The 27,947-nt window shown below is 39.5% G+C and overlaps 1 protein-coding gene across 9 annotated transcripts in view; it reads right to left on the bottom strand.

The window, feature by feature from the left end:
• Positions 1-25,487, bottom strand: part of ZNF782 (zinc finger protein 782) — a 43,589-nt gene extending 18,102 nt beyond the window's left edge. For 2 of the 9 annotated variants that reach the window (XR_010148919.1, XM_054658306.2), the window contains exons 1-4: positions 19,002-19,445; positions 17,781-17,996; positions 16,875-16,933; positions 9,802-9,928 (exon numbers count right to left, since the gene is read on the bottom strand). Coding sequence is in view for 7 of the 9 variants with exons in the window: in XM_054658306.2 (XP_054514281.1) it covers positions 9,802-9,928; positions 16,875-16,889 (142 nt within the window). In the remaining 2 variants the exon portion in view is untranslated. Of the gene's footprint in view, positions 1-9,801; positions 9,929-16,874; positions 16,934-17,780; positions 20,040-25,137 lie in introns of those variants that run through there. The other 7 variants (XR_010148918.1, XM_016961254.4, XM_063788491.1 and 4 more) reach the window with 6 other exon arrangements.
• Between the last annotated feature and the right edge of the window lie 2,460 nt (positions 25,488-27,947).

The following is a 27,947-nucleotide window of genomic DNA, read 5'->3' as shown; positions in this document are numbered from 1 at the left end:
AGCAAAGAAGGTGGCTGCATTGTCTCCATGCCTCAGGGCTTTATGGAAGGCAGAACTTAAGAGTGGTGAACTAGTATAACTGGTGGAAGAACTTTCTAGGCAGCAAAGTGCTCAAGAAGCTGCATGGTTACTTTTAACAGCTTATGCTGGAGTTATACTAGCAAAGGGATAATCTAAAGATGGAATTTATAATTTAAAAGGAAGCAAAGTAGAAGGATTTGGAAAATTTGCAGCCTGGCCATGTGGAAGAGAATGAAGGAGAATTTTTAGAAAAGATATCCATTGATGTGGCTGAGCAACTGCTTGCTAAAGAGATTAGAATAAGCAAAAGGTCAAAACAATGGGAAAAAGACCCTGAAGTCATTTTGAATATCTTCAAGTTGCTTCTCCCATTCCAGGCCCAGAAGCCTAAGAAGGCAGAATAGTTTCAGGGGAAAGGGCCAGGCTGCTGCACTTGGGACACCTTGAGACACAGCTTCCTGCATCCTAGCTGCTTCAGCTGAAACAGCCATGGGGTCAAGTGGCTCCAGGTAAGGCTTGTGCTGCGAAAGCCTTACATCCCCTGGCTTATGTCTAGAGGGCATGAGCAGTAAGCCTTGGGGTCCGTGTAGTGTTAATTTTGCAGGCTTGCAGAATGCTAGAGCCATGGAGGTGTGTGTTACTCCACTGAGATTTCAACGTATGTATGAAAAACCCTATAGGCCCAGGCAGAGACTTGTTGCAGGGGCAGAGCCACTGCAGAAACCCTCTGCTAGGGCAAGGCCAAGCAAAAATTTGAGTTAGGTCTACTGCAGAGTCTCCACTAAGGCAATGCCTAGTGGAGCTTCAGGATTAGGGCCACTGCTAGGACCCCAAAATTGTAGAGCCACCAGTAGCATGCAATCTCAGTCTTGAAAAGCTGCAGGCATTTGCCTTCAGCCTGTGAGAGCAGCAATGTAAGCTGGGCAGAGAGAAGCAATGAGAGTGGAGCTATCCAAGGGCTTGGAAGGCTAATCCTCACACCAGTGTGCTGAGGATGTGGGACATGGAGTCAAAGGAGACTATTCTGGAGCTTTCAAATTTAATGTCTGCCCTGCTGGGTTTCAGACCTTATGCCTATTCCACCATTGTATCTTGGAAGTAAAACACTTTTTTTTTTTTTTTTTTTTTTTTTTTGAGACCAAGTCTTGCTCTGTTGCCCAGGCTGGAGTGCAATGGTCTGATCTCAGCTCACTGCAATCTCCACCTCCCGGATTCAAGCGCTTCTCCTGCCTCAGCCTCCCGCGTAGCTGAGACTATAGGCGCATGCCACATCTGGCTAATTTTTGTATTTTTAGTAGAGACGGGGTTTCACCATGTTGGTCTTGAACTCCTGACCTCAGGTGATCCACCCACCTTGGCCTCCCAAAGTGCTGGGATTATAAGTGTGAGCCACCATGCCTGCCCAATAACTTATTTTTGATTTTACAGGCTTGTAGCTGGACTTTGGACTTTTAAGGTGGTGCTAGAAAAACTTAAGGCTTTTGGGACTAGTGGGATGGAATATTATATTTTGTATATGAGAAGGACATGAGTTTTGGGGAGCTAGGGGCAGAATGGTATGGTTTGGGTGTGGTTCATCCCTGCAAAAACTCAAGGTGAAATTTGATCCCCAATGTAGCAGTGTTGGGAGGTGGGGCTTAGTGGGAGATGTTTGGGTCATGGGAGTAGATCCCTCATGAACAGATTAATGCCCTCCCAAAGGGTTGAGTTCTCACTCTCATAGGAATAGATTATTTCTTGTGAGAACGGGTTGTTAAAGAGCCTGGTTTCTCTCTTGCTTCCTCTTTTGCCATGTGATCTCTTTGCACATGGCCCCTCCCCTTCCACTTCCCACCATAAGTTGAAGCAGTATGATGCCCTCATTAGATGCAGCTGCCCAATCCTGGATTTTCCAGCCACCAGAATTGTGAGCGAAACAAACTTTTCTTTATAAATTACCCAGTCTCAGGTATTCTGTTCTAGCAACACAAAATGGACTGAGACACTCCCATAGTTTTGTTTTTTGAGCAATTTCCTTACTTTCTGGTTCTACAAGATGCCCCACACTCATCTTGTACATTTCTCGCCTAGCCCTTAGAATCAACCATTTGCCCAAGGAATCTTGGTTCCTTTACTTGGTGAATGGTACTAGACACTACTTACAGGTCTATTTGAGCTTTCTATCTCTTCATGATTCAGTTTTGGTAGATTATGTACTTCAAGTAATTTGTCTCTTTCATTTAGGTTAATTTGTTGTTCACAGCATTCCTTTATAATCAGTTTTATTTCTGTAGAATTGCTAATACTGTCCCCATTTTCATTTCTGAGTTTAGTAATTTGAGTCTTGCCTTTTTTTCTGAACTGATCTAGTTAAAAGTTTATCAATTTTGTTGGTTTTTTAAAAAAGAACTTTGGTTTCATTGATTTTCTCTATTGTTTTTCTATTCTTTCATTATCTCTCTTCTAATCTCTAGCATTGTTTCCTTTTGCTAGGTTTAGGTTTAGTTTGCTCTTTCTTTAGTTTCTTAAGACGTGAAGTTAGGTTATTGATTTGAGATCTTTCTTCTTCCTTAATGTATGCGTTTATAGCTATACATTTCCATCTTATTGTTGGTTTTACTGCATCCAGAAGGTATGCTATGTTGTATTTTCATCTCTCTCAAGGTATTTTCTAATTTGTCTTATGATTTTTTGACCCCTTGGTAGTTAAAGAGTTTGTTAATTTTTCACATATTTGTAACATTTCTAGTCTTCCTTCTGTTATTCATTTTCACGTAGCTGGAACTACTGGCACATGCCACCATACCTGGCTCATTTTTATATTTTTTTGTAGAGACAGAATCTCCCTATGTTGCCCAGGTTGGTCTTGAGCTCCTGGGTTCAAGTGATCCGTCCACCTTGGCCTTTCAAAGTGTTGGGATTATAGGTGTTAGCCTCTGTGCCCTGCCTTTTTCTTTTATGTGCACTTAACACTTAAATTAACCTCTGATTATTGCTTTAGCTGCATTTCACAAATTTCTTGTACTTTCGTTTTCAAAAAATTATACTGAGAATTTTTCTTTGACTCATGTGTTGACAAGTGTGTTGGTTATTTCCAAATATTTGGAAATGCTCCTGCTATCTTTCTGTATTTGATTTCTGGTATGGTTTGAAAGCACACTTTTTATGATTTCTGTACTTTTTCATTTGTTAAAGTGTGCTTTATGGCCTAGAATGTCTCTTTTGATGAATGTTTCACATGCACTTGAGAAGAATGTATATTTTTCTATTGCTGTAGTCTAAAAATGTCAGTAGATCCAAGTTGGCTGACACTGCTGTTCAGGTCATTTATATCCTCAGCAATTTTCTGCCTGCTTGATCTACCAATACTGACAGAGCGGTGTTTAAATCTCCCTATTTTAATTGTAGATTTGTGTATTTCTCTTTTTAGTTCTATCAGTTTTTTACCTCATATAATTTGAAGCTGTTGTTAACTGCATAAATGTCTAGGGCTGTTATGTTTTCTTAGAGAATTGAGCCATTTATTACTATGTAATATTCTTCCATCCTTGATGATCTTCCATGTTCTGAAGTCTGCTTTGTCTGAAATTAATAGTTATTTCAATTTTGATTAGTGTTAGCCTGATGTATTTTTCTTTTCTTTTTTTTTTTTTGAGACAGAGTCTTGCTCTTGTTGCCCAGGCTGGAGTGCAGTGGAGTGATCTTGGCTCACTGCAACCTCCGTCTCCGGGGTTCAAGTGATTCTCCTGCCTCAGCCTCCCAAGTAGCTGGAATTACAGGCACCCACTACCACGCCTGGCTAATTTTTGTATTTTTAGTAGAGATGGGGTTTCACCATGTTGGCCAGGCTGGTCTTGAACTCCTGACCTCGTGATCCACCCACCTCGGCCTACCAAAGTGCTGGGATTACAGTCGTGAGCCACAGCGCCTGGCCTATCCAGGCAACTTTTTACTGTCAGTTGGTAGGAAGAGTCCTGGCTTACCACTAGGCCTCATCTGAAATCACCCCATTAGAGAGCTAGAGGAGTACTCTGATACTCTAGAACCAGGGTGGAAGTCAGTTTTTGGTGATGGGAGAGAGCTGCAGTTTTTTTCCGTAGTGTTTAGCTAGGGTAGGGCAGTTGTCTAAAATTTTCTGTCTTTCTGGGTGGTTGCTTTCCTGTTCTTTTGTCTAGAGGAAGCAGGCTTTACTTGGGACTTTTTTTTTTTTTTTTTTTTTTTGTCTGTACCAATTGGTGTTTCAGGCGGATACATTAGGCAAAAATAAAACTGAGAAAGAGGTGTCATTTCTTGGGTTCCAATGTCCCTAGCTTGTCTGTGTCCTTCTCTCACTGTTCAAAGTCTTCTTATGTGTTTTGTATATAATGTCTAGTGGTTTTAGCTGTACTTAAAGGGAGGAACAGGAAGAAGTATCTGTAATCAATCTTATCTGGAACCATCAGTCTCTAAAACTTTCACATTTAAGAACTGCCTTTTAAATTTAGTGTAATCTTTCAATATGCAAAACATGTATGTAGTTCAAAAATCCAAATTGTATAAAAAGGTATATTAAAAGTCTCACTTCCATTCCTGCTCTAATCACTCACCCCCCCCACCTGCTAAATTTTATTACTTTCTGATTTTTCTCCCAGTGTTTCATTTTTGCAAATATCAACAGTTACGTATATTCTTCTCTCTTTCCTTACTCAAAGATGGCTTCCTATGCACACCATTCTACTGCTTCTTTTGACTTAATATTTACTGAGTATCACTCCTTATTTGTATACAGGCTCTTGTCCATTTTATAGTTGCATAGTCTTCATTTGTGTGTAGAAGTAACACACTTTTAGCCAATTAGTCAATGATGTACATTTGGGTTGTTGATATTCTATTGCTCTTACAAACAATGCTGCAATGAATAACCTTGTGTATATATCATTTTGTGTTTATGCAGGTATTGTTGCTGAGTACTGTATATGTTGCTGAGTAAAAATTAATGCACCTGTAATTTCTTTTAGTGCCAAAAAATTACATTTCTTAGCAGATATGGTTGATTACTATTTTACTTAAAGCCCTCAATGACTACTTATTGCTTTAAACCCAGAATATGGCCTCAATAATATATATTCACTTGGTCCACTTCCACATCTTGTACCATATTCCTTCTTGCTTTCTTTGTTCCAGGTGTACTGGTTCTTTTTCAGGTCTCTGTACTCACTATCTTTTCTTCTACTAGGGGTCTTTGTGCTTGTTCTTTTCTCTGCTTGGAGTGTTTATATTTCCTTATTTAGCTTATTCCTAGACATCCTTAGAGTTTTTCTCAAGCAACACTTATCTTTTCCTTTGAATTTGAAAATTTTCTTTGAAAAAGTAAAAAAGAGAGTTCAGTGAACCCCTCCCCTCATGTATCCTTCACCCAGCTTCAAAAAAATTACAATTTTTTTTTAACAGAAAGGTTTTCTTAACCTCAGAAACTCTTCAAATCACCCTATGAAAATTAAGGCTGTGCTATTGAATAACTTGAGAACTGCACTGGTGTCTATCAAAAAGTGGATATTAATTAAACAGTTGTTAAGTTTTAATTGCATTTCTTCATACAGTCTCATACTATATGAATGAGTGTTCAATCAAAGAAGAAATATGTCTTCTAGACATAAATAAGAGACACATCTTAGTAACCCGATATGCAATTTGCATGTTGCAGCTAAAGCAGTGCTGAATTTTTTATGGCACTAAATGTGTACGTTAGAAAAGAGAAAAAGTCTCAAATTAATAGTGCATGATCTCACATTAAAAAGCTAGACAAAGAGCACGATAATCCTAACATAAGCAAAAGTAAAAAGTTAAGAGTAGAAATCAACTAAATTAAAACCAAAAAAACAAAAGAGAAAGATCAATGAGAGAAAAAGCTGGTTGGCTGAAAAGAGCAGTAACCTTGTAAAACCTCTAGGAAGAGTGAACAAAAAAATAAAAGAGCAAGAAGACAGAAATGACCAATATAAAGAATAAAACAGGTCTATAAATACAGATCCTGAAGACATCAAAATGATAATAATGGAATGGTCTGAACATCTTTACACATATAAATGTGACAACTGAGATAAAATGGACTCATTGTTAGAAAAGCAAAAATACCACAATTCACCTAATAGAAATAATTTGAATATCCATATATATGACTTAAATAAATTGATTTGTAAAACTTCCCAAAAAGAAGTCTCTAGGCCCAGATGGTTTCACTAGATAACTCTATCAAACATTTAATGAAGAATAAACACCACTTCTATACAACCTCTTCCAGAAAATTGGAAGGAACACTTTCCAACTAATTTTATGAGGCCAGACTTATGCTGATATGAAAACCAGACAAAGGTAGTACAAAACTACAGACCGATTTCTCTCATAAATGCAAAACTACTTAACAAAATATTAGCAAATAGAATCAAACAATAAATAAAAAGAATTCTATGACATTACCAAGTAAGGTTTATTCCAAGTATATAAGGCTGGTTCAATATTTGAAAACTAGTCAACAAAGTCTATTACATTAATGGAGTAATGAAGAAAAACCATGTAATCACAGCAGTATATACATAAAAAGTATTTGACAAGATTCAATATCCATTCATAATCAATATTCTCAGAAAACTAGGAATACAGTAGAAGTTCCACCATTTGATGAAGAATATCTACAAAAGATCATTTGGTGAAAGACTAGATGTTTTCCCCTTAAGGTTGGGAACAAGGCAAGGATGACTACTCTTACCACTCTTATTCTACACAGTACTAGAAGTCCTAGCCAGTGTAATACAACAAGAAAAGGAAATAAAAAGCATATGGATTAGAAAGGAAAGTAGTAAACTGACCCTATACATAGATGACATGATAGCTTATGTTAAAAAATGCCAAGGAATCTACAAAAAGCCTCCCTACAAAGTTCAGCAAGATCTCAGCATAAAAGAACAAACATACAAAAATCAATTACATTTCTATAAACTAGCAACCTTTGTAAGCAAACAGAAATTTAAAACACAATGCCATTAACAATTACTCAACCAAATGAAATACTGAGGTATAAATATAACATGTACAGGACTTTTATACTGAAAACCACAAAACACTGAAGCAAGAAATCAAGATCTAAGTAAATGGAGAAATATATTGTGTTTATGGATTATAAGCCTCAAGACTCAAAATAGTAAAGATGTTAACTGTCACAAAATTGATGATTTATAGCTTTAATTCCTATCAAACACCCAGTAAGATTTTAACATAATGATATTATTACAATATGTATATGCAAAGGTGAAGTAACTAGAATAGTTAAAACAATATTGAAAAAGAAATATAATGTGGGAATATAATAGTCTTATACAAGTACAGCCAACTGATTTTTGACACAGGTGAAAAAGCTATTCAATGAAGGGTAATGGTGCTGCATGGAGCAAATGGCTATCCATAGGCAAAAACAAACAAAAAAAGATCTCAACTTACACTTCATGCCCTATACAAAAATTTACTCAAAATGCACCATAATTAAAATGTAAAATATATTACACAATTTTTAAAAATAGGAGAAAACCTTTGGTCCAAAGACTTAGTGAAGAGTTCTTAGATAGGACAACATTTTTACAAAACTGATAAACTGGACTTCATCAAAATTAAAAACTTATGCTCTACAAAACACCCCATGAAGAGGATGAAAAGACAAGTTACAGACTGGTATAAAAATGTGCAAACCACACATCTGACAAAGAAACTCATATCTAGACTATCTAAATTCCCAAAAGTCAATGGTAAAACACACAAACTTCCAATTAAAAAATGAACAAAAGCCATGAACAGACATTTTACTAAGGATACACAGATGGCATGTGAACACATGAAAAGATATTTGATTATCAGTAGCCATTAGGGAAATGCAAATTAGGATCACTATGAGATATTGCTATACACCTGTTCAACGACTAATACATAAAATAGCAACAATGCCTAGTACCAGAAAGGATAGGGAATAACTGGATCCCTCATACATTGCTGGTGGAAATGCAAAATGGTACAGCAACTCTGGGAAATAGTTTGGCACATTCTTAAAGAATAAAACATAACTTACCATACAATCCAACAATCACACTCCATGGCACTTATCCCAGAAAAACTTATGTTCACAAAAAATCTGAACATGAATGTTCACATCAACTTTATAATAGCCCCAAAATGGAAACAACCAAAATGTCCTTTAATAGGTGAATGGCTAAACAATGATATTCATATAGTGAAATACTACGTAGCTATAAAAGGAATGAACTACGGATACACTACAACTTGGATCTCAAGAGCATTACGCTGAGTGAAAAAGCCAGTCTCAACACATCAAATACTGTATGATTCCACTTATATAACAGTCTCAAAATGACAAAATTATAGAGCTAGCAGATTAGTAGTCAGCAGAGATCAGGAACAATGTGAGAGACGGCATGGGTGTGACTATGAATGAGTAGCACCAAAGAGATCTTTGTGGTGATAGAGCAGTTCTGAATTGTAACTGTGGTGGTTACATCAATCTCCACATGGCACAGAGCTATTCACACACATTGTACCAGTGTCTATTTACTGGTGTTGATAGTGTATTATAGTTATAAAACATGTAACCTTTGGGGTAAGCTAAAGTGAGGACACAATTTTTGCTAATTCCCATAAATCTATAATTATTTCAATATAAAAAAGGTTTCTTAAAATATATGCAAAAAATTAAAAACTGAAAACATTTTCTCTTTAAAAAGACAAGCAAGAGATGGCAAGAAAAAGTCTGTAAAACGTATATCTAATAAAGGTCTGAACTTCTTCAACTAAATAAACAAAATACTAAAAACTAAACGAAACAAAAATGAGCTAAAGATTTGACTGGTCACTTAAAGATTTATGAATCGCTAAAAAGCACATAAAATGAGGTTCAATGTTGTTAGTCATCAGGAAAATGCAAATTAAAACCCAACTAGAACTGTTAAAAACAGCAAAATTTTCCAAATAATGGTAACCAAAGAGTAATGAGAACTCACAGACACTGTTCATGAAAATGAAAAACTGTGGAGCCAGTTTGAAAACATTTGGCAGTTTCTCATAAAGTTACAGACAGATAAACTTACCAAAGACCTGGCAAGCTCACTCCTAGGTACTTACACAAGAGAAATGAAAACATATGTTGACACAAAGACTTGTATGTGAAAGTTCATAGCAGCTTTACTCAGAAAAGCACCAACTGGGAAAAAATTCCATATGTTGACCAACTGATAAAGGATAATAAATTGCAGTATATACCCACAAAGCGGCACTACTTAGGATAAAATAATTAACCACTTATACACAAATGTGCATGAGTTTCAAAAGCATTATACTAAAGAAAAGCCAGACAAAAGGGAGTATATAATTTATGATTCCATTTATATGAAATTTGAGAAAAGGCAAAATTATTGCAATAGAAAGCAGACTAGTAGTTGCCAGGGGTTGTGGAGGAAGGGATGGAGGGAGGGGGACTCACTGCAAAGGGCTACAAAGAATCTTCTGGGGGTGATAAAAATATTCCAAACCATGATTTGGATTGTGGTAATCAATGTATACATTTTTAAAAACTCATTGATTTGTACACTGAAAGGTGCTGAATTTTATTTTCTGTTAAGTACACCTCAATAAAAGTGACTAATATAAAAAAGGAAAACCAGAATTGCACTGTAGAGGGAGTCACATGGTACGGTATGGAGAGAGAGAAAGAGAGGAGAAACAGAACTGCACTCTGGAGGGAACCCCATGGTAAGCTGTGCTCACCCACTGAGACGAGGTGGCTGTAGTTCTCCAGCATCACATCTCTGTACAGGGTCCTCTCAACAGGGCCCATGTGCTGCCACTCCTCCTGGCTGAATTCCACAGTCACGTCCTGGAATGACACTGATGCCTGTAACAGCGCATTTCTAATTAATCTGAGTGTTCAGAATCAAGGAAAGGAAAACGTTTTCGGAAACTAACTCATTATGTTTACTGTTGAGAGTTTAAAACAAAATGCTATAAGGGATTCTTATTATGGCCCTAATTCTGCCTTACTTTTGAAATGCATAATTAGCACACATATTTGTTCTCATGCTCTTATTTGTATTTATTTTACAATCATACACATACATTGTTACTTAATATACTGAGGAAGCTTAGTACCCTTTTAGGTAAAATTATTACAAATAGGATTCCTGCATACGTTTCCCATGGTGCGATCTCGGCTCACTGCAACCTCCGCATTCCTGGGTTCAAGCAATTCCCCTGCCTCAGCCTCCCGAGTAGCTGGAATTATAGGTGCAGGCCACCACACCTAGTTTTTTGTATTTTAGTAGAGATGGGGTTTCACCATGTTGGCCAGGATGGTCTCGATCTCCTTACCTCATGATCCGCCCACCTTGGCCTCCCAAAGTGCTGGGATTACAGGCGTGGGCCACAGTGCCCAGCTGGGAAGTGAATCTTTACAGGAATGAAAATCTGTTCATTATTATCTCGTGCAGCTGTACACAGAGATGCGGCATGATACATAACACAAAAAGCTCAGAAAAAAGAATAAAAAGAAACGAACAAAGTCTCCAAGAAATATGAAATTATGTAAAATGGCCAAATCTAAGAATAATTGATGTTTCTGAGGGAGAAAAGAAGACAAAAAGTCTAGAAAACTTATTTGAGGAAATAACTGAGGAAAACTTCACTGACCTGGCTAGATATTTACATATCCCAATCCAAGAAGGTCAAAGAACTCTTGGAAAATCCACTGCAAAAAGATCTTCACCAAAGCGTATAGTCATCAGGCTGTCTAAAGCCAACATGAAGGACAAAATTCTAAGAGCACTAAGATAAAAGCATCAGGTAACCTATAAAGGAAAACTTAACAGACTAACAGCAGACTTCTCAGCAGAAACCTCACAAGAAAGAAGGGATTGGGGGTCCTATCTCCAACCTCTTTAAACAGAGTACCTGTCAGCTAAGGATTCTGCATCCAGCAAAACTAAGTTTCATCAATGAAGGAGAAATAAAGTTATTTCAGACAAATGCATGCTGAGGGACTTTGTCGTTACCAAACCAGCACTATGAGAAATGCTAAAAAGAGTTCTAAACCTTGAAACAAAAGTTTGATATGCACCAAAACAGAACCTCTTGAAAGCTTAAAACTCACAGGACCTATAAACCAATAATTCAATGAAAAAAGCAAACTAGGTAGCAATGTGATGAAGAGAACAGTATCTCACATCTCAATATTAACATTGAATGTAAATGGCCTAAATGCTCCACTTAAAAGATACAGAATGGCAAAACAGATTTTAAAAAAATCACAAACCAAATATCCGCTATCTTCAACAGACTCACCAAACATAGAAGGATTCATATAAACTCAAGGTAAAGGGAAGGAAAAAAATATTCCATGCAAATGGAAACCAAAAGCAAGCAGGAGTAGCTATTCTTATATCAGACAAAACGGACTTCAAAGAAAATCAGTAAAAAAAAGACAAAGGAGGTCACCATATGATGATAAAAGGATCAATCCAACAAGAAGATATTACAATCCCAAATTTATATGCACTTAACACTGGAGGTCCCAGTTTCACAAAACAATTACTACTAACCTAAGAAATGAGATAGACAGCAATACAATAATAGTGGGAAACTTCAATAGACCACTGACAGTACTAGACAGATCAAGACAGAAAGCCAACAAAGAAACAATCGACTTAAACAACACACTAGAACAAACGAACTTAACAGATATTTACAAAATGCTCTCCAAGAACTGCAGAATATACATTCTTCTCATCAGCACACGGGACATTCTCAAAGACAGATCATATGATAGGCCACAAAACAAGTCTCAATACATTTTTAAAAATCGAAATCATATCAAGTATCTGCTCAGATCACAGCAGAATAAAACTAGGGATGAACTCTAAAAGGAACCTTTAAAACTATAAAAATACATGGAAATGAAATAATCTGCTCCTGAATGATTTCTGGGTTAACAATAAAATCAAGATAGAAATTTACAAATTCAATGAATGATAATTACACAAATTATCAAAACCTCTGGGATATAGCAAAGCAGTGCTAAGAAAAAAGTTTATAGTGTTAAATGCCTATATCAAAAAGCCTGAAAGAGCACAAATTGACAACCTATTGCCATACCTCAAGGCACCAGAGAAACAGGAACTAAACCCAAAGCTAGCAGGACAAAAGAAATAAAGATCAAAGTAGAACTAAATGAAATTCAAACAAAAAACCCCAAAATATCAATGAAACAAAAAAGCTGGTTCCTGAAAAGCTAAAACTGATAGACCTTCAGCTAGATTGACCAATAAAAGAAAGAAGATCCAAATAAGTTCAATTAGAAATGAAACTGGAAACATTACAACCGACACCACAGAAATACAAAAGATCTTTCAAGACTACTATGAACGCCTTCATGTGCACAAACTAGAAAACCTGGAGGAAATGGATAAATTCTTGCAAACATACAACACCCCTAGATTAAATCAGGAAGAAACTGAAACCCTGAATAGACTACAAGTAGAGAGATTAAATCAGTAATTTAAAAATTTGAAAATTGCCAACAACAACAAAAAGCCTGGGACCAGATGGATTCACAGCTGAATTCTACCAGATATTTAAAGAAGAACTGGTCCCAATCCTGCAGAAACTATTCCACAAGATTGCAAAAGAGGGAATCCTCCCTAAATCATTCTATGAAGCCAGTATCACCCTGATACCAAAACCAGGAAAGGACACAACAAAAAAGGAAACAACAGACCAATATCCCTGATGAACATAGATGCAAAAATCCTCAACAAAACACTAGCTAACTGAATACAATAGCACATTAAAAATCACATCATGATTAGGTAGGTTTCACCTCAGGGATGCAGGGATGGTTTAACATATGCAAGTAAATAAATGTGATACATCATGTAAACATAACTAAAAACAAAAATCATATAATCATCTCAGTAGATGCAGAAAAAACATTTGACAAAATCTAGTGTACCTTTATAAAAGCTCTCAACAAACTAGGCATAGAGGGGACTTACCTCAAAATAATAAAAGCCATATGTGACAAGCCCACAGCCAACACCATATTGAATGGGGAAAGTTGAAAGCACTCCCCCTGAGAACAGAAACAAGACAAGGATGCCCGCTTTCACCACTCCTGTTCAACATAGTTCTGGAAGTCCTAGCCAGAGCAATTAGTCAAGAGAAAGAAATAAAGGGCATCCAAATTGGAAAAGAAAAAGTCAAACTACTGCTGTTTGTAGATGATATGATCATATACCTAGAAAATCCAAGACTCCTCCAAAAGACTCCTAGATTTGATAAATGAATTCAGTAAAGTCTCAGGGTACAAAATCAATGTAAACAAATCAGCAGCAATGCTATACCAACAACAACCAAGCTAAGAATCAAATCAAGAACTCAATTTCTTTTACAACAGCTGCAAAAACAAAACACCACCACCAAAAAAAAACCTAATAATATACTTAACCAAGGAGGTGAAAGATCTCTACAAGAACTACGTAACACTGCTGAAAGAAATCACAGGTGACACAAACAAATGGAACACATCCCATGCTCATGGATTGGAAGAATCAATATTGTGAAAATGACCATTCTGCCCAAAGCAATCTACAGGTTCAATGCAATTCTCATCAAAATACCAACATCTTTTACATAATTAGAAAAAACAATCCTAAAATTCATACGGAATAAAAAAGAGCCCAAATAGTCAAAGCAATCCTGAGCAAAAAGAACAAATCTGGAGGCACCACAATACCAGACTTCAAATTATACTACAAGGCTATAATTCCCAAAACAGTATGGTACTGGTATAAAGGCAGGCACACAGACCAATGGAACAGAATAGAGAACCCAGAAATATAAAGCCAAATATGTACAGTCAACAACTGATCTTCGACAAAGCATACAAAAACACAAACGGGGGAATGGACATCCTATTTCAGCAATCCCCAACCTTTTTGGCACCAGGAACTGGTTTCCTGGAAGACAATTTTTCCATGGACCAGCGGTGGTGGGGTGGGGATGGTTTCAAGGTTAAACTGATCCACTTCAGATCATCAGGCATTAGTTAGATTCTCATAAGAAGCACCCAATCTAGATCCCTTGCATGTGCAGTTCACAATAGGGTTCCCTCTCCTATGAGAATCTGATGCTGCTGATCTGACAGGAGGTAGAGCTCAGGTGGTAATGCTTACTAGCCTGCGGCTTACCTCCTGCTGTGCCGTTCCATTCCTAACAGACCACGTGGCCCTGTGGATTGGGGACTCCTGTCCTATTTAATAAATGGTGCTGGTAAAAGTGGCAAGCCACATGCAGAATAATGAAACTGGATCCCTATCTCTCACTTTATACAAATATCAACTCAAGATGGATCAAAGACTTAAATCTGTGACCTGAAACCATAGAAATTCTAGAAGACAACATTTGAAAAACTCTTCTAGACATCAGCCTAGGCCAAGAACTCATGACTAATACCCCAAAAGCAAACGCTACAAAAACAAAAATAAATTAACTGGACCTAACTAAATTAAAAAGCTTCTACACAGCAAAAGAAATAATTACCAGAGTAAACAGCCAACCCACAGAATGGGAGAAAATATTTACAAACGAGACATCTGACAAAGTATCCAGAATTTACAAGGAACTCAAATAAACCAGCAAGAAAGAAAATCCCATAAAAAAGTGGACAAAGGACATGAATTGTCATTTCTCAAAAGAAGATATACAAATGTCCAATAAACACATGAAAAAAATGCTCAACATTGCTAATCATCAGGGAAATGCAAATTGAAACCACCATGAGATACCACTTTACTCCTGCAAGAATGGCCCTTATTAAAAAGTCAAAACACAATGGATATTTGCATGGATGTGAAGAAAAGGGAATGCTTATACGCTGCTGGTAGGAATGTAAATTAGGACAACCTGTATGGAAAAAGTATGGAGATTCCTTAAGGAACTAAAAGTAGATCTACCATTCGATCTAGCAATCCCACTACTGGGTATCTACCCAAAGGAAAAGAAGTCATCATAAATGAAAAAGAAACCAGCACACGTTTGTAGCAGCACGATTCACAATTGCAAAGATGTGGAACCAACCTAAGTGCCCATCAACTGAGTGGATAAAGAAAATGTGGTACCTATACACCATGGAATACTACTCAGCCATAAAAAGGAATGAAATAATGTCTTTTGCAGCAACTTGGATGGAGCTGGAGGCTGTTATTCTAAGTATCACAGGAGTAGAAAACCAAACCGTATGTTCTCACTTATAAGTGGGAGCTAAGTTATGAGTATGCAAAGGCATACAGAGTGACATAATGGACTTTAGAGACCAAGAAGGGGAGGGTGGGAGGCTAGGGAAAGGTGCTAGGCATAAAAAACTACCTATAAGGCACAATGTACACTACTTGTCAGACCACGGGTGCACTAAAATCTCAGAATTCACCACTATATAATTCATCCATGTAACAAGAAACCACTTGTACCCCAAAAGCTATTGAAATAAAACATTTTAAAGAAATGTTTTAAAGTATAAAGAAAAGACAGCATTTATGATGATTATTTTAGTCTTGCTCTTTCATTTTAGTTAAGGCCTGTCTTGACTTCTTTTAGACCCTGGGTAGTAAAATACATAAAATAAAATGTAAAAGTAAAATGCTCAGAATCTTAGTCGAAAATTTCAAATACGTTTTGTATTAAAATTGAAAAATCTTTCCAGTTTTAGTAAACATACAATATTATGAAAACTTTTGCATCTTAATAAATATATCTAAGTAAAGTGCTAAGTAAGTAGGCAAGTTGCATCTTCAGTGTTAAAGTATATTAGCACAAGGATGGTAAAGCGGTGTGAAAATTATAAATTTTTATAATTTGTGTATGCAAGGTTGTTTTTAAAGTAAAATATCTTAGTATCTCATTTTATTTTTCTCTTGGTTTATACCTTGTCTCTCTGTACATCTATAACTTAATGCATGCTGACAAAGAAAAATCTTGTTTGATAACGGTTAACCAACAATAAACATTTACTAAATCTAAAAAAATAATAAAAAAAGTAAATGATTACAATTTTCTATGAAAATGTAATGGCAAAAATTATATTGAAAAAGTACAACTCCAGTATAAGCTTATAAGAAGCTGACTAATGAACTGACTAATACATTTATTCAATAATCAAAATCTTCACACAAAAAAAAAAAAAAAAAAGTCTTTGCAAGGTCCAAATTCATAGGTGAGTTTCATAAAATCTACATATAACACAATGTTCTCATTTTTCTAAATTATTAGAAAAGAAGAAACAAGAAAAAGTGCCCCATTTCCTTTCATGAGACAACCATGATACCCTAACTGAACAGGGAAACAGGAAAGTATAGTTTAATCCAATTTGTGAACACAGAAATAAAAATCCTAAATTATTACCATAAAGTGCTAGGAAAACATGTAAGAAGCAACTTACTACACTCATTAGCAACTAGGGTCTATACAGGAATTCAAGTTACTTTTAGAAAATCCATTATATTATTCACAATATTTACAGATTCAAGGACACAGCTATAGATTTATTCTGATACATAAAAAGTATTTAATGTAATTCATGTGCATTCATGACTAACATGACATCTTGGCAAACTGGTAATTGGAGGGAACCTACTAACCCTGACAAAGCTGACAGCAGAGTTCATGGTAAAACTGTATATATTTTCCCTCAAGATTTACTTGATCTATTTCTCCTTTTCCATTTAATGCAAGGGCCTATCTAAACCTCATAAAATCCATTACAATACAAAGTGGGGAATGAATAAAAAGCTTACCTGAAATGTGTCCATTTTCTGTGGCTCTTGGGAGAGTATAGAGAACTGTAAAGCCTCAGCTGGGGGGACAGAAAGAGGATGTCACACGGTCTCACCTACCTCACAGCTCCTAGATTCGCCTCCCCAAATCTCAGCAACCCAGTTGGAGAGCAACCTTCCTAAGGTAACAGGGCCCTTCAGGCCTTGAAAAGGCATGAGAAGCACCACGTAGAGGTGGCACTGTCTACGACAACTGTGAAATAATTATGGGGCTTAAACTGCTGTTTTTTATTGAGTGAACATAAACTTTTCCCAATTGATTTAACAATGCACATGTGCTTCCAACACACACACAAAAATAAAGACAATACAGGATTAGTTGAATTAAAGTACACCACTGGGTAAGACACTATTCTTTCATTAAAATTAACCTAGCAGGTACTGTGGTTCACGCTTGTAACCCCAGCACTTCGGGAGGCCAAAGAGGGAGGACAGCTTGAGCTCAGGAGTTCAAGACCAACCTGGGCAACATGGCATGACCTTGTCTCTACAGAAAATAAAAACTTAAAAAATTAGCCAGGTGTGGTGGCATGCGCCTGTGGTCCCTGCTACTTGGGAGGCTGAGGCAGGAGGATCACTTGAGCCCAGGAGGTAGAGGCTGCAGTGAGCCATGTTTGTGCCACTGCACTCCTGCCTGGACAACAGGATGAGACTCTGTCTCCAAAACACAAAATTAACTTAGCAGAAAAATATTCAGTGTGCATCATTTAACTATTTTTCTTAGTAATATTATTTACCCTTGGTATAGACAATCCACAGAAAGTCTTATAAAAGAGATGAGATACTTTAAGGCAAAGAGTTTTAGATGTTTTAACTGGGATGTATTTCTCAAAAGGCCCTTTGGATAAGATGCTTTTGGTGACTCACCTGTGAAAGAATGAACGGAACTGTTTTTCTCCTGGCTCTACCACAAACGAGGGATCCCCGGAAACTCACTGAACCTTTCATGCCCAATGTCTTTAAAGCTTTCAAAAGAATCAGAAGTAGATAGCCACGGAAAACCCTTCATGTATCATCATGCTGGGATTCTATGAGGTAGGGACAAAGTCTCCAGTGTCACATATGTTAACAGCAGTCTGGCATCTGTAAAGAGTGGAGAACAAAGGGACTGGGGGCTACTTTGGGATCTGGGGACAGAATCTCCGGTTACCCCTACCCTCAGACCTATGCAATGATGCGGCCTTTCCTGAGCAGCCTGTCCCTGGCCACCACCTAGCCCATTTTGCTCTTCTCAAAGCTGGCCCAAACCACCCACTGTCACCCATTGTGTGGTGGCTTCTGGAGGCTTCACCAAGTCTGGCTCGTTCTGGGAAGGAGGATCAAGAACTGCTTCTGACCATACACATCTAGGATCTGCTCCTCTGTGGGCTCTTCTGCCTCTGCTCTGAAGCTCGGGAGGTCTAGGTCTGAGGGGTGTTCTCTTCCAGGTAAAACTGTTCACAGAGACCCCTGCTTCCCACCTCGCAAGGGCTGCTCTGTTCAAGGAGCCTGCGACCTGACCTGAGAAACCATGTTAGTGGCAAAAATCTGACTCTTAGAATTCTTTACATCAGACTTAAAAGAGAGACACCCTGACAATGCAGAAGGGGCCAGGAACCTGTCCCAAGAGATCTGAAGACACACCAGAAATCCAGACTACATTTGACACATGGTAAGATTCCATCTACAACCACTCCCTGAGTATTTGGGGACATGCCATTCTGCTAAGTGCTGTGAAGGCTGCAATGCTGGTTTTAGGCAGGTGTGATATTAGCGCCTGAAACGGGAAATAAATCACACCTGCCTTTGAACCCCAGCTCCCTCACTGCTAGCTTGTGACCTGAGCCTCAGTTATATTTAATGCAGATGTGGTTGTGAGGTATGGCAGCCAACGAATGGAACAAAGTGTCTTCTAAATATAACAGCAGCAGTCCGCTCATGGCTTAGTAGCCTACAGTCGGCTGTTTGCTTTACAGGTGGTGACTTAAAGTTTTAAACCAACGCCATGAAGCAGTCATTATTGATACCCTCACTTTGAGAAAAGAAACCTGACTCTCATCCAGGTCCCTGCATTCGCCTCGGCTTCCAGTTGACAGAGCTGGAACTTACCCGGGTTTTTCCAGCTCCAGAGCTCGGGGTCTCGATGCAGACCCACCGTCCGGGGATTTCGGGCACGTTGTCGCCCGCGTTACAAATGCGCTTTCCCCCCGCCGCCGCCGCTCGCGCCAGGCTCCCGTCCCGCACACCGCGGCCCGCACCCGGCACCTGCTCCGGACCAGCGCTCAGCCTCAGCCGCCCCAGGAGCCAGCGGCCGAAGTCCCTCTCCACCGGCCGGGAAGGCCGAGGGCCCGCCCGGTCGCATGCACTGACACAGGGGGCGGGGATCCCACAAACTTCCCCCTTCCTCTCCCGCTTCCGGGCACAAACGCTGTCCTCCCGCCCCAGCTGCGCCCCCTCTACTTTCCGAGCCGACCCCCGAGCTTCCCAAACCGCTTCCCGGGAGCCTGGAGAACCCAAATGAGGAGGCGGGGCTCTGGCTGCACAGGCGCAGAAGGAGCCCAGTAGCCCCATCCCGGAGTGCTGCGCGGCGAACCAGACTCATTCAGGACTACATTTCCCATAAGTCTTGCGTCCGCTTTCGAAGTGACTCCTCACGTTTCGGCGATTCAGAATTGGCGGGGATGGAGTTTTTATGAAGTCTCCCGCTCAGGCTCTCTAAGAACAGGGAGAAGTTAAAGGTTAAAACTTGAACGCTACTGACAAATACAAAGAGTAGCCCTCCATTGGTTCCCAGTTGAACCAACATTTTTTTTTTCCGTAAGACTTTCGGAGACAATTGGGAAGCTGAATATGGATTGGGAATTGCAAATATTGAAAAAAAGTACCATTACTTTTGTGAACTGTGAAAAAAATTAAGAATTTTGTAGAAAAATTGATTTTTTTTTAAAAAAAGGGATCACTACTGAAGTGTTTAGCATTGAAATGATATAACTTTGAATTTACTTTACAATTTTATACATTTTCAACCTGGAACCTCCATCTTGTCTCTTTACAGCCTACCTGACCCATTGACCTGTGAGCCCTGTCCTGGCGCCCCCAGGCTTGAGGGTTCTAAGGCGGGTCGAGCCCGGTGCTGCAGGTGTTAGAGAAAAGCTTTTGGTTTTTATCAGTTAACATTGCTTCTTGCCGAATTCTCTTATTGATTCAACATATTTAAATTTAATGTTAATTATCTTAGGTTTCCATGCGCATAACGAATTTTCTTGCTTTTTGCTGATTTTTTTTTATTTCCATAGGTTATTGGGGAACAGATGGTGTTTGGTTACATGAGTAAGTTCTTTAGTGGTGATTTGTGAGATTTTGGTGCACCCATCACCTGAGCAGTATACACTGCACCCCATTTGTAGTCTTTTATCCCTTGCCCCCCTGCCCTCCGCCATTCCCCCCCAAGTCCCCAAAGCCCATTGTGTTATTCTTATGCCTTTGCATTCTCATAGCTTAGCTCCCACTTATGAGTGAGAACTACGACGTTTGGTTTTTCCACTCCTGAGTTACTTCACTTAGAATAATCGTCTCCAATCTCATTCAGGTCGCTGCAAATGCCATTAATTCATTCCTTTTTATGGCTAAGTAGTATACCATCAGATATATACCACAGTTTCTTTATCCACTTGTTGATTGATGGGTATTTGGGTTGGTTCCACGTTTTTGCAATCGCAAATTGTGCTGCTATAACCATGCATGTGCAAGTATCTTTTTCATATAATGACTTCTTTTCCTCTGGGTAGATACCCAGTAGTGGGATTGCTGGATCCAATGGTAGTTCCACTTTTAGTTCTTTAAAGAATCTCCACACTGTTTTCCATTGTGGTTGTACTAGTTTACATTCCCACTGGCAGTGTAGAAGTTTTCCCTGTTCACTGCAGCCATGCCAGCATCAACTATTTTTTGATTTTTTGATTATGGCCATTCTTGCAGGAGTAAGGTGGTTTTGATTTGGATTTCTCTTATCATTAGTGATGTTGAGCATTTTTTCATATGTTTGTTGGCCATTTGTATATCTTTTTTGAGAATTGTCTATTCATGTCCTTAGCCCACTTTTTGATGGGATTGTTTGTTTTTTTTCTTTGATGAGATTGATTTGTTTGAGTTCGTAGTAGATTCTGAATATTAGTCCTTTGTCAGATATATAGATTGTGAAGATTTTCTCCCACTCTCTGGGCAAAGTGAACAGCTGAGTAAAGATTAAAGGTGAGCTGCGAGGTGTTGTTACCTCAGAGGGTGCTCTGCAGAAGAGTATATCCATGAGCTACTTGAACTCTTTAAATCAAAACAAAAGGAAAAAAGTTTACTCTAAGCAAGTTTATTTCTTGTCTGATGGTTATTAGATGGGAGAACATTGCCAGATCTAAGCTACCAACCTCAAAAATGTTTTCAAAAACAAATGGTTATTGAACATCACATTTTACAGAGATTCTGCTCCCTTTCTCCCGCCCTCCCCAGAGAGAGCAGTCCTGCATGCGAATGATCAAAGGTCAGTCTTAGGACAACAATGAGAAAACAAGCTACTTAGATAAACTCCTCTACATTCCCTTGTTATTTGCTTTTTACTATTAACTCAAGGTAAGAGGATCAGGCTGCCTTCAGCCATAACCCTTTCCAAAAGCTTTTGCAAAACCTTCTGGCCTTCCAAGAAGGTTTGCCCAGTTCTTTGTAGGACAGATGATTGATAGATGTAAAGTAATTCATGAGATTATCTCACAAACTGCTTAGCAGGGTTAGAGGAATCCCAGGGATACATAGACTGGCAGCTGTTTCCACCTTAAAACCAACAGAATTGTCTAAGTTGCAGACGATGTAAGACAGAACAATTTTTATGATGTGATCATGAAGATGTGAAAAATAGGGGCTGTAAGAAGGACCATTCTTTATACACGTGCGTTCCTTATCAAGCCAGCAACTGACTATGGGGAACGTTTTACAACCTCAGAGACCTGCGCCTGCCATGCTGCTCTGCACAGCAGCCACTGGGGGGCTCTCTTGACCGCAGTTTTTTAAGCTACTGCCCTATATAGAAGGGTAAGTTTTTGTGAAAAGATTAACATTTGCTCACTATCACATGGGTTTTACATATTCAAGCTTGACGTACTTGTAAAGTTCCCATCTGCCTACCAGCTAGGTGTCAGACATTACATGTGGTAGGCACTTGACGATTTACTGAATGACTTTAAATCCACACTGGGCCTGTGTGTGTGCTGCCTTTTATGAGTGTGAAGGTGACAACGCTGCCTCTTTTCATGATGCCCTTGGCTGAGATGACCATCATTCTTGTGACTAAAATTGGGCTGTACATTTCTATGGGCACAGTAGGTAGCAGAAGTATCTGACCTATGATTGTGATATGGCCTCTTGCTCTGCCTGATCAAGCAAAGTCTCTGTAGAACATAAGAATAAAAGGCACTTACTTTCTGGTCAAAACCAGAAGAAACCTGTCATTCCTAAGAGTTCTTATTACAGCACTCAAACTAAGCTAAATCAAAGGCCAGTGCTCTATTTTGCAGATTTACATAGAAAGACTTGAAAGTTATGCTGATATTGACATTTGTCCAACCAAACTAGAAGAGGATTGTCTTGTCAGCCATTTATCTTGCTGTGGAGCGATGACCATGAGGTTGCAGGGAGTGTGAAAAACTGCAGGCTCTCTGAGAACATTTAATCTGATGACATGTGAGTTTGTAAGGTTTTTGTGAACTTTCTGATAATTTTTCAATATTTTTTTTGCTCCCATAAACTTAACACTTTAAGAAATATTTTTAAAGGTTACATTGTGCAGATGATGGAAATGGACATGAAAACCACATCTTTCTATTAGCTTTAGAATAACAGTTCATAGTTTTCATTGTTCATTGGTAGGTCTTGGTAAATTGCTCTTGTAATAATCTGCTCATAAACTGAAAAGTATTTTTCTGGTGATTTTTGGCAGTTATCTTCCAAGTATACTACCAGAACATAATAGTACAGTAAATATCTTTATGGCTTTCTAGAGGCCGTCTGCAAGTTCCAGTCTCTCTTTAAGGTGCACATGTCTGGCCTTTGAAATAATTGGCCGCTGACAGGTCTAGGGCCTCTAGACTGTGAAAAATGTGTAGCTTCACCCTGAGTCATACATTGTGCATTTGCTCTTGCTGGTGTTTCCGCTGCCTTTATCTGAAGATCTGTTTTATAGAAACCTTGACATACAGAATAGCCACAGATCCCTGTGCCCCTATCCCCTCCCCCAGGAGTGTTGCCTGTGTTTAGGGATTGGGCTGATGAGTTAGAAGCTCTCCTCAGGCAGTCTGAGAAACATTGCATTGCTGGACATCACCCAATGCTCACCTCACTCAAGAGCTTCCTAGGGCACTCATACAACCACAACAGCACTTTGGGGTCCTTGAGTTACCTATGAGAGTGCAATAAATCTTGCTGAGTCAGGGGGTTGCTCACAGATGGCACCAACTGGACACAGAAACATGAGCTTCATGGGGTCTTTCTTCCAGTCTGGCCTCATGACTGCTGTAAAGGGAAGGGCCTTGGAGCTGGTAGGCAGGGTGAGCCAGGGAGGCATTTTTAGCAAAGGCTCTCAGAGTGCCCACTGGACAGTGAGAATGGCTTTGTGGGTGACGCTTAGGAAAATATGAAGGAACACCTCATATGAAGATCAAGATCGTGACAGGCAGTGGCGCGAGGTTTTGTTTGTTTGTTTGTTTGTTTGTTTTACATTTGCCTGTAGGTAAGACTGTCATTCAGAATGTATGCAGCCACAGAAGTGGAGCCTGATGGCTAAGTAGAAATCTCTGCCAGCTGTGCTCCCCACAGGAATAGCCTCAGCAGTGGACCTGTGGCGAGGAGAGAGTCCGTGCTTGGCGGAGGGAGAGCACAGCAGCTGTGGGACTTTGCACTGAACTCAGTGCTGCCTTGTTGTAGCAGAAAGCAAAACAAGGTTGCACTCATCTGATGCCTCCACCCACGGAGGAAACATTTACACTAGTGCCCACCCACGGAGGGAACATTTACACTAGTGCCCACCCACGGAGGAAACATTTACACTAGTGCTAGCCAGAAGGGAATTGTTTATCCCAGTGGTTGGAACTTGAGTTGTGGAAAGCCTGGCTACTGCAGGATAAAGTACTCGGGGTCCTTAATAAACCTGAAAGGCTGTCTAAGCCACAAGGACTGCAACTCCTAGGCAAGTCCTAGTGCTGTGCCGCGCTTGGAGCCAGTGTATTTGGGGGCATGTGACCTAGAGAGACAGCAGCTAGGGCAGCTATGGAGTGCTTGCCCACCCCTCCTCCAACCCTAGACAGTGCAGCTCGCAGCTCTGACAGAGACCTCTTTCTTCCGCTTGAGGAGAGGAGAGAGGAAAGAGGACTTTGTCTTGCATCTTGGATACTAGCTTACAGTAGGAGGGGCACTGGTCAGAGTCATGAGACCCCCCTTTCAGGTCTCAGCTTTGGGATAACATCTCTAGACAAACTCTGGGCTAGAAGGGAACCTGCTTCCTTGAAGGGAAGGACTCAGTAATGGCAGGATTCTTCACTATCTGACTAAAGAGCCCTTGGGCCTTGAATAATCAGCAGTGGTAACCAGGTAGTACATGCCATGGGCCTCGAGTGAGACTCAGAGATGTGCTGGCATCAGGTGTGACCCGGCACATTCCCAGCTGTGGTGTCTGTGAGGAGAGACTCCCTCTGCTTGAGAAAAGCCGAAGGCAGAGTAAAGAGGATTTTTCTGGAGCTTAGACACCAGCTCAGCTACAGTGGAGAAGAGCACCCAGTGGACTGTTGGAGTCCCTGATTCAGGCCTTGGCTCTTAGATGGCATCTCTGGACTTGGCCTGGGCCAGAGGGGAGCCCACTGTCCTGAAGAGTGAGTTCCAGGCCAGACAGCATTCACCACAAGCTGACTGAGAGCCCTGAGGCATTAAGTGAACATCAGTGGTGAGCTGGCAGTAATCCGCATGAGACTGTGATGACGTCGTAGGTGGGAACAGACTACCCTGCCTGGGGAGAGGGGAGGGGAGAGTGGGAAGGGATTTGCCGGGTGGATTCAGTGCCAGCTCAGCGATGGTAGAACAGAACACCAGGTAGATTTATAAGGTTTATGACTGCAGCCCTGGCTCTCAGACAGCACCTTTGAATGCATCTAGGGACCAGGGGAGCTTACTGCACTGAAGGGAAGGACAGAAGCCTGGCTGGCTTCAGTACCTGCTAATTGGAGAGCCCTGGGGCCTTGAGTGAAATAGGTGGCAGCTGGGTTGTTGTTACAGTGGGGGTCTTGGGCAGTCACAGCGCTGTGCCGGCTTCAGGTCTGACCCAGTGCTGTCCCAGTGGTGGTGGCTACAGGGGTGCTTGTATTGCTCCTCTCCCAACTCCAGGCAGCCTAGCACAAAGAGAGAGAGACTTCATTTGTGGGAAAGTAAGGGAAGAAGTCAGTCTCTGCCTGCTAATCCAGACAATTCCTCCAGGTCTGATCCAAGACCACCAATGTGGTGCCTCCACAAGTCTGCAAAAACCAATGACATTCTTCACAGAAACAGAAATTTAAAAATGAATCCTAAAATGTATATACAACTACAAAAGACTCAGAATATCCAAAGCTACCCTGAGCAAAAAACAAACAAAACTGGAGGAATCACATTATCTTATTTCAAATTATACCGTACAGCTATAGTAACCAGAACAGCATGGCACTGGCATAAAAACAGACACATAGACCAATGGAACAGAATAGAAAACCCAGAAACCGATTCATACATCTGCAGTGAACTCATTTTCAACAAAGGTGCCGAGAACATACAATGGGGAAATGACAGTCTCGCCAATAAGTGGTGCTGGGAAAACTGGATATCCATATGCAGAAGAATGAAACTAGGCCTCTATTTCTCATCTTATGCAAACATAAAATCAAAGTGGATTAAAGATTTAAATCTTGGCTGGTGCAGAGGCTCACGCCTGTAATCCCAGCACTTTGGGAGGCTGAGAGAGGAGGATTGCTTGAGCCCAGAAGTTCAAGACCAGCCTGGGCAACACAGTGAGTTTCTGTCTCTATTTCTTAAAAAAAAATTTTAAAAAAGATTTAAATCAAAGACCTCAAATATAAAACTAAAATAAAACATTGGGAAAACTCTCCAGGATATTGGACTGGGCAAATATTTCTTGAATAATATTTTATAAGCACAGGCAGCCAAAGCAAAAATGGGCAAATTGGGTCACATCAAGTTAAAAAGCTTCTGCACAGCAAAAGACACAATCAGCAAAGTGGAGAGACAACCCACAGGATGGGGGAAGATATTTGAAAACTATCTGACAAGGGATTAATTACCAGAATGTTTAAGAAGCTTAAATAACTCAGTAGAAAAAAATCTAATCATCTGATTTTTAAAATGGGCAAAATATCTGAATACACATTTCTCAAAAGAAGACACATTAGCAAGGCATGGGGGCATGTGCCTGTAGTTTCAGCTGTTTGGGAGAATTAAGGGCAAAAATTACCTGAGCCCAGGAGGTTGAGGCTGCAGTGAACTGTGATTGTGCCACTGCACTCCAACCCGAGTGACAAAGTGAGATCCTGTTTCAAAAATAAAAAAGGCATACACATGGGAAATAGGTATATGAAAAGATACTCAACATCAACATTATTGATTGTCAGAGAAATGCAAATCAAAATTACAGTGAGGGATCATCTCACCCCATTTAAAATGGCTTTTATTCAAAAGACAGGCAATAGCAAATGCTGGTGAGGATATAGAGAAGAGGTAACCATCGTACACTGTTAGTGGGAATGTAATTTAGTACAACCACTATAGAGAACAGTTTGGAGGTTCTCAAAACTAAAAATAGAGCTACCATATGATCCAGCAATCCCACTGCTGGGTATATACCTAAGAGAAAGGAAATCAGTATTATCAAAGAGATACTTGCACTCTCATGGATATTGCAGCACTGTTCACAACAGCCAAGATTTGGAAGCATCCCGAGTGTCCATCAACAGATGAGTAGCCAAAGAAAATGTACATATACACAATGGAGTACTTACTATTCAACCATAAAAGAGAATGAGATCCTGTTATTTGCAGCAACATGGATGGAAATGTTAAGTGAAATAAGCGAAGCAAGAAAGACAAACTTCACATGTTTTCACTTATTTGTGGGAGCTAAAGTAGAATTGTTAGCAGAGGCTAGTAAAGGTAGTATGGGGGATGGGGGGTAAAGAGTAATGGTTAATAGGCACACACACATAGTTAGAAAGAATAAATAAGGTCCAGTATTTGATAGCAAAACAGGGTGACTACTGTCAATAATTATTTAATCGTACATTTTATAGTACCTAAAATAGTATAATTGAATTATTTGTAAAACAAAGGATAAATGCTTGAGGTGTGATGGATACTTCATTTACCCTACAGATACACATTGTAGGCCTGTATCAAAATATTTTATATACCCCATAAATACATACACCTACAGTGTACCAACAAATTTTTTAGAAGACTGTCATTCAGAATTACCACACTGTATATTTACAAGTGAAGCGAGGCTTCTTGTGACTAAGAAGAGACTAGTGATGGTTTGTTTCTGTTGAAATGGCTGCTAAATTACCACTTTGCTAATAGTATATAAACTGAGTTGTCATGGTGATATTGCTAATAGCCATTTTAGCAAAGGACATAACAGCAAATGAATTTGAAACAAATAGGTGTACTTTGAAAGTTGAAGAAGCTAGTGTGCCTTTAATCACTACAGTTGTCATCACTGTATAAACTGGTTTCTTGAAGGAAGCAAAATTCATAATTATGAACACTTAGCTCTGCTATAATGGCAGCTAAATTGTTCTCAAAACCTGCAACTAATCTGGCGGCGGTGGGTGGCTCTAGCTCTAGTTACAAGGTCAGAAAATACACAGGGAAATGTGCAGGTTTCCATAGATGTGAGCTCCAGAAGCAGTGGTGGCAGAGGCCAGCTCCAAGATGCCCAGTTCTACACAATGCTGTTTGTGAACGCAGAAGCACCAGGAA

This window comes from Pan troglodytes, chromosome 11, assembly GCF_028858775.2.
Source record: "Pan troglodytes isolate AG18354 chromosome 11, NHGRI_mPanTro3-v2.0_pri, whole genome shotgun sequence".
Lineage (NCBI taxonomy): Eukaryota > Metazoa > Chordata > Mammalia > Primates > Hominidae > Pan > Pan troglodytes.
This window is presented reverse-complemented; position numbering and strand designations above follow the sequence as displayed.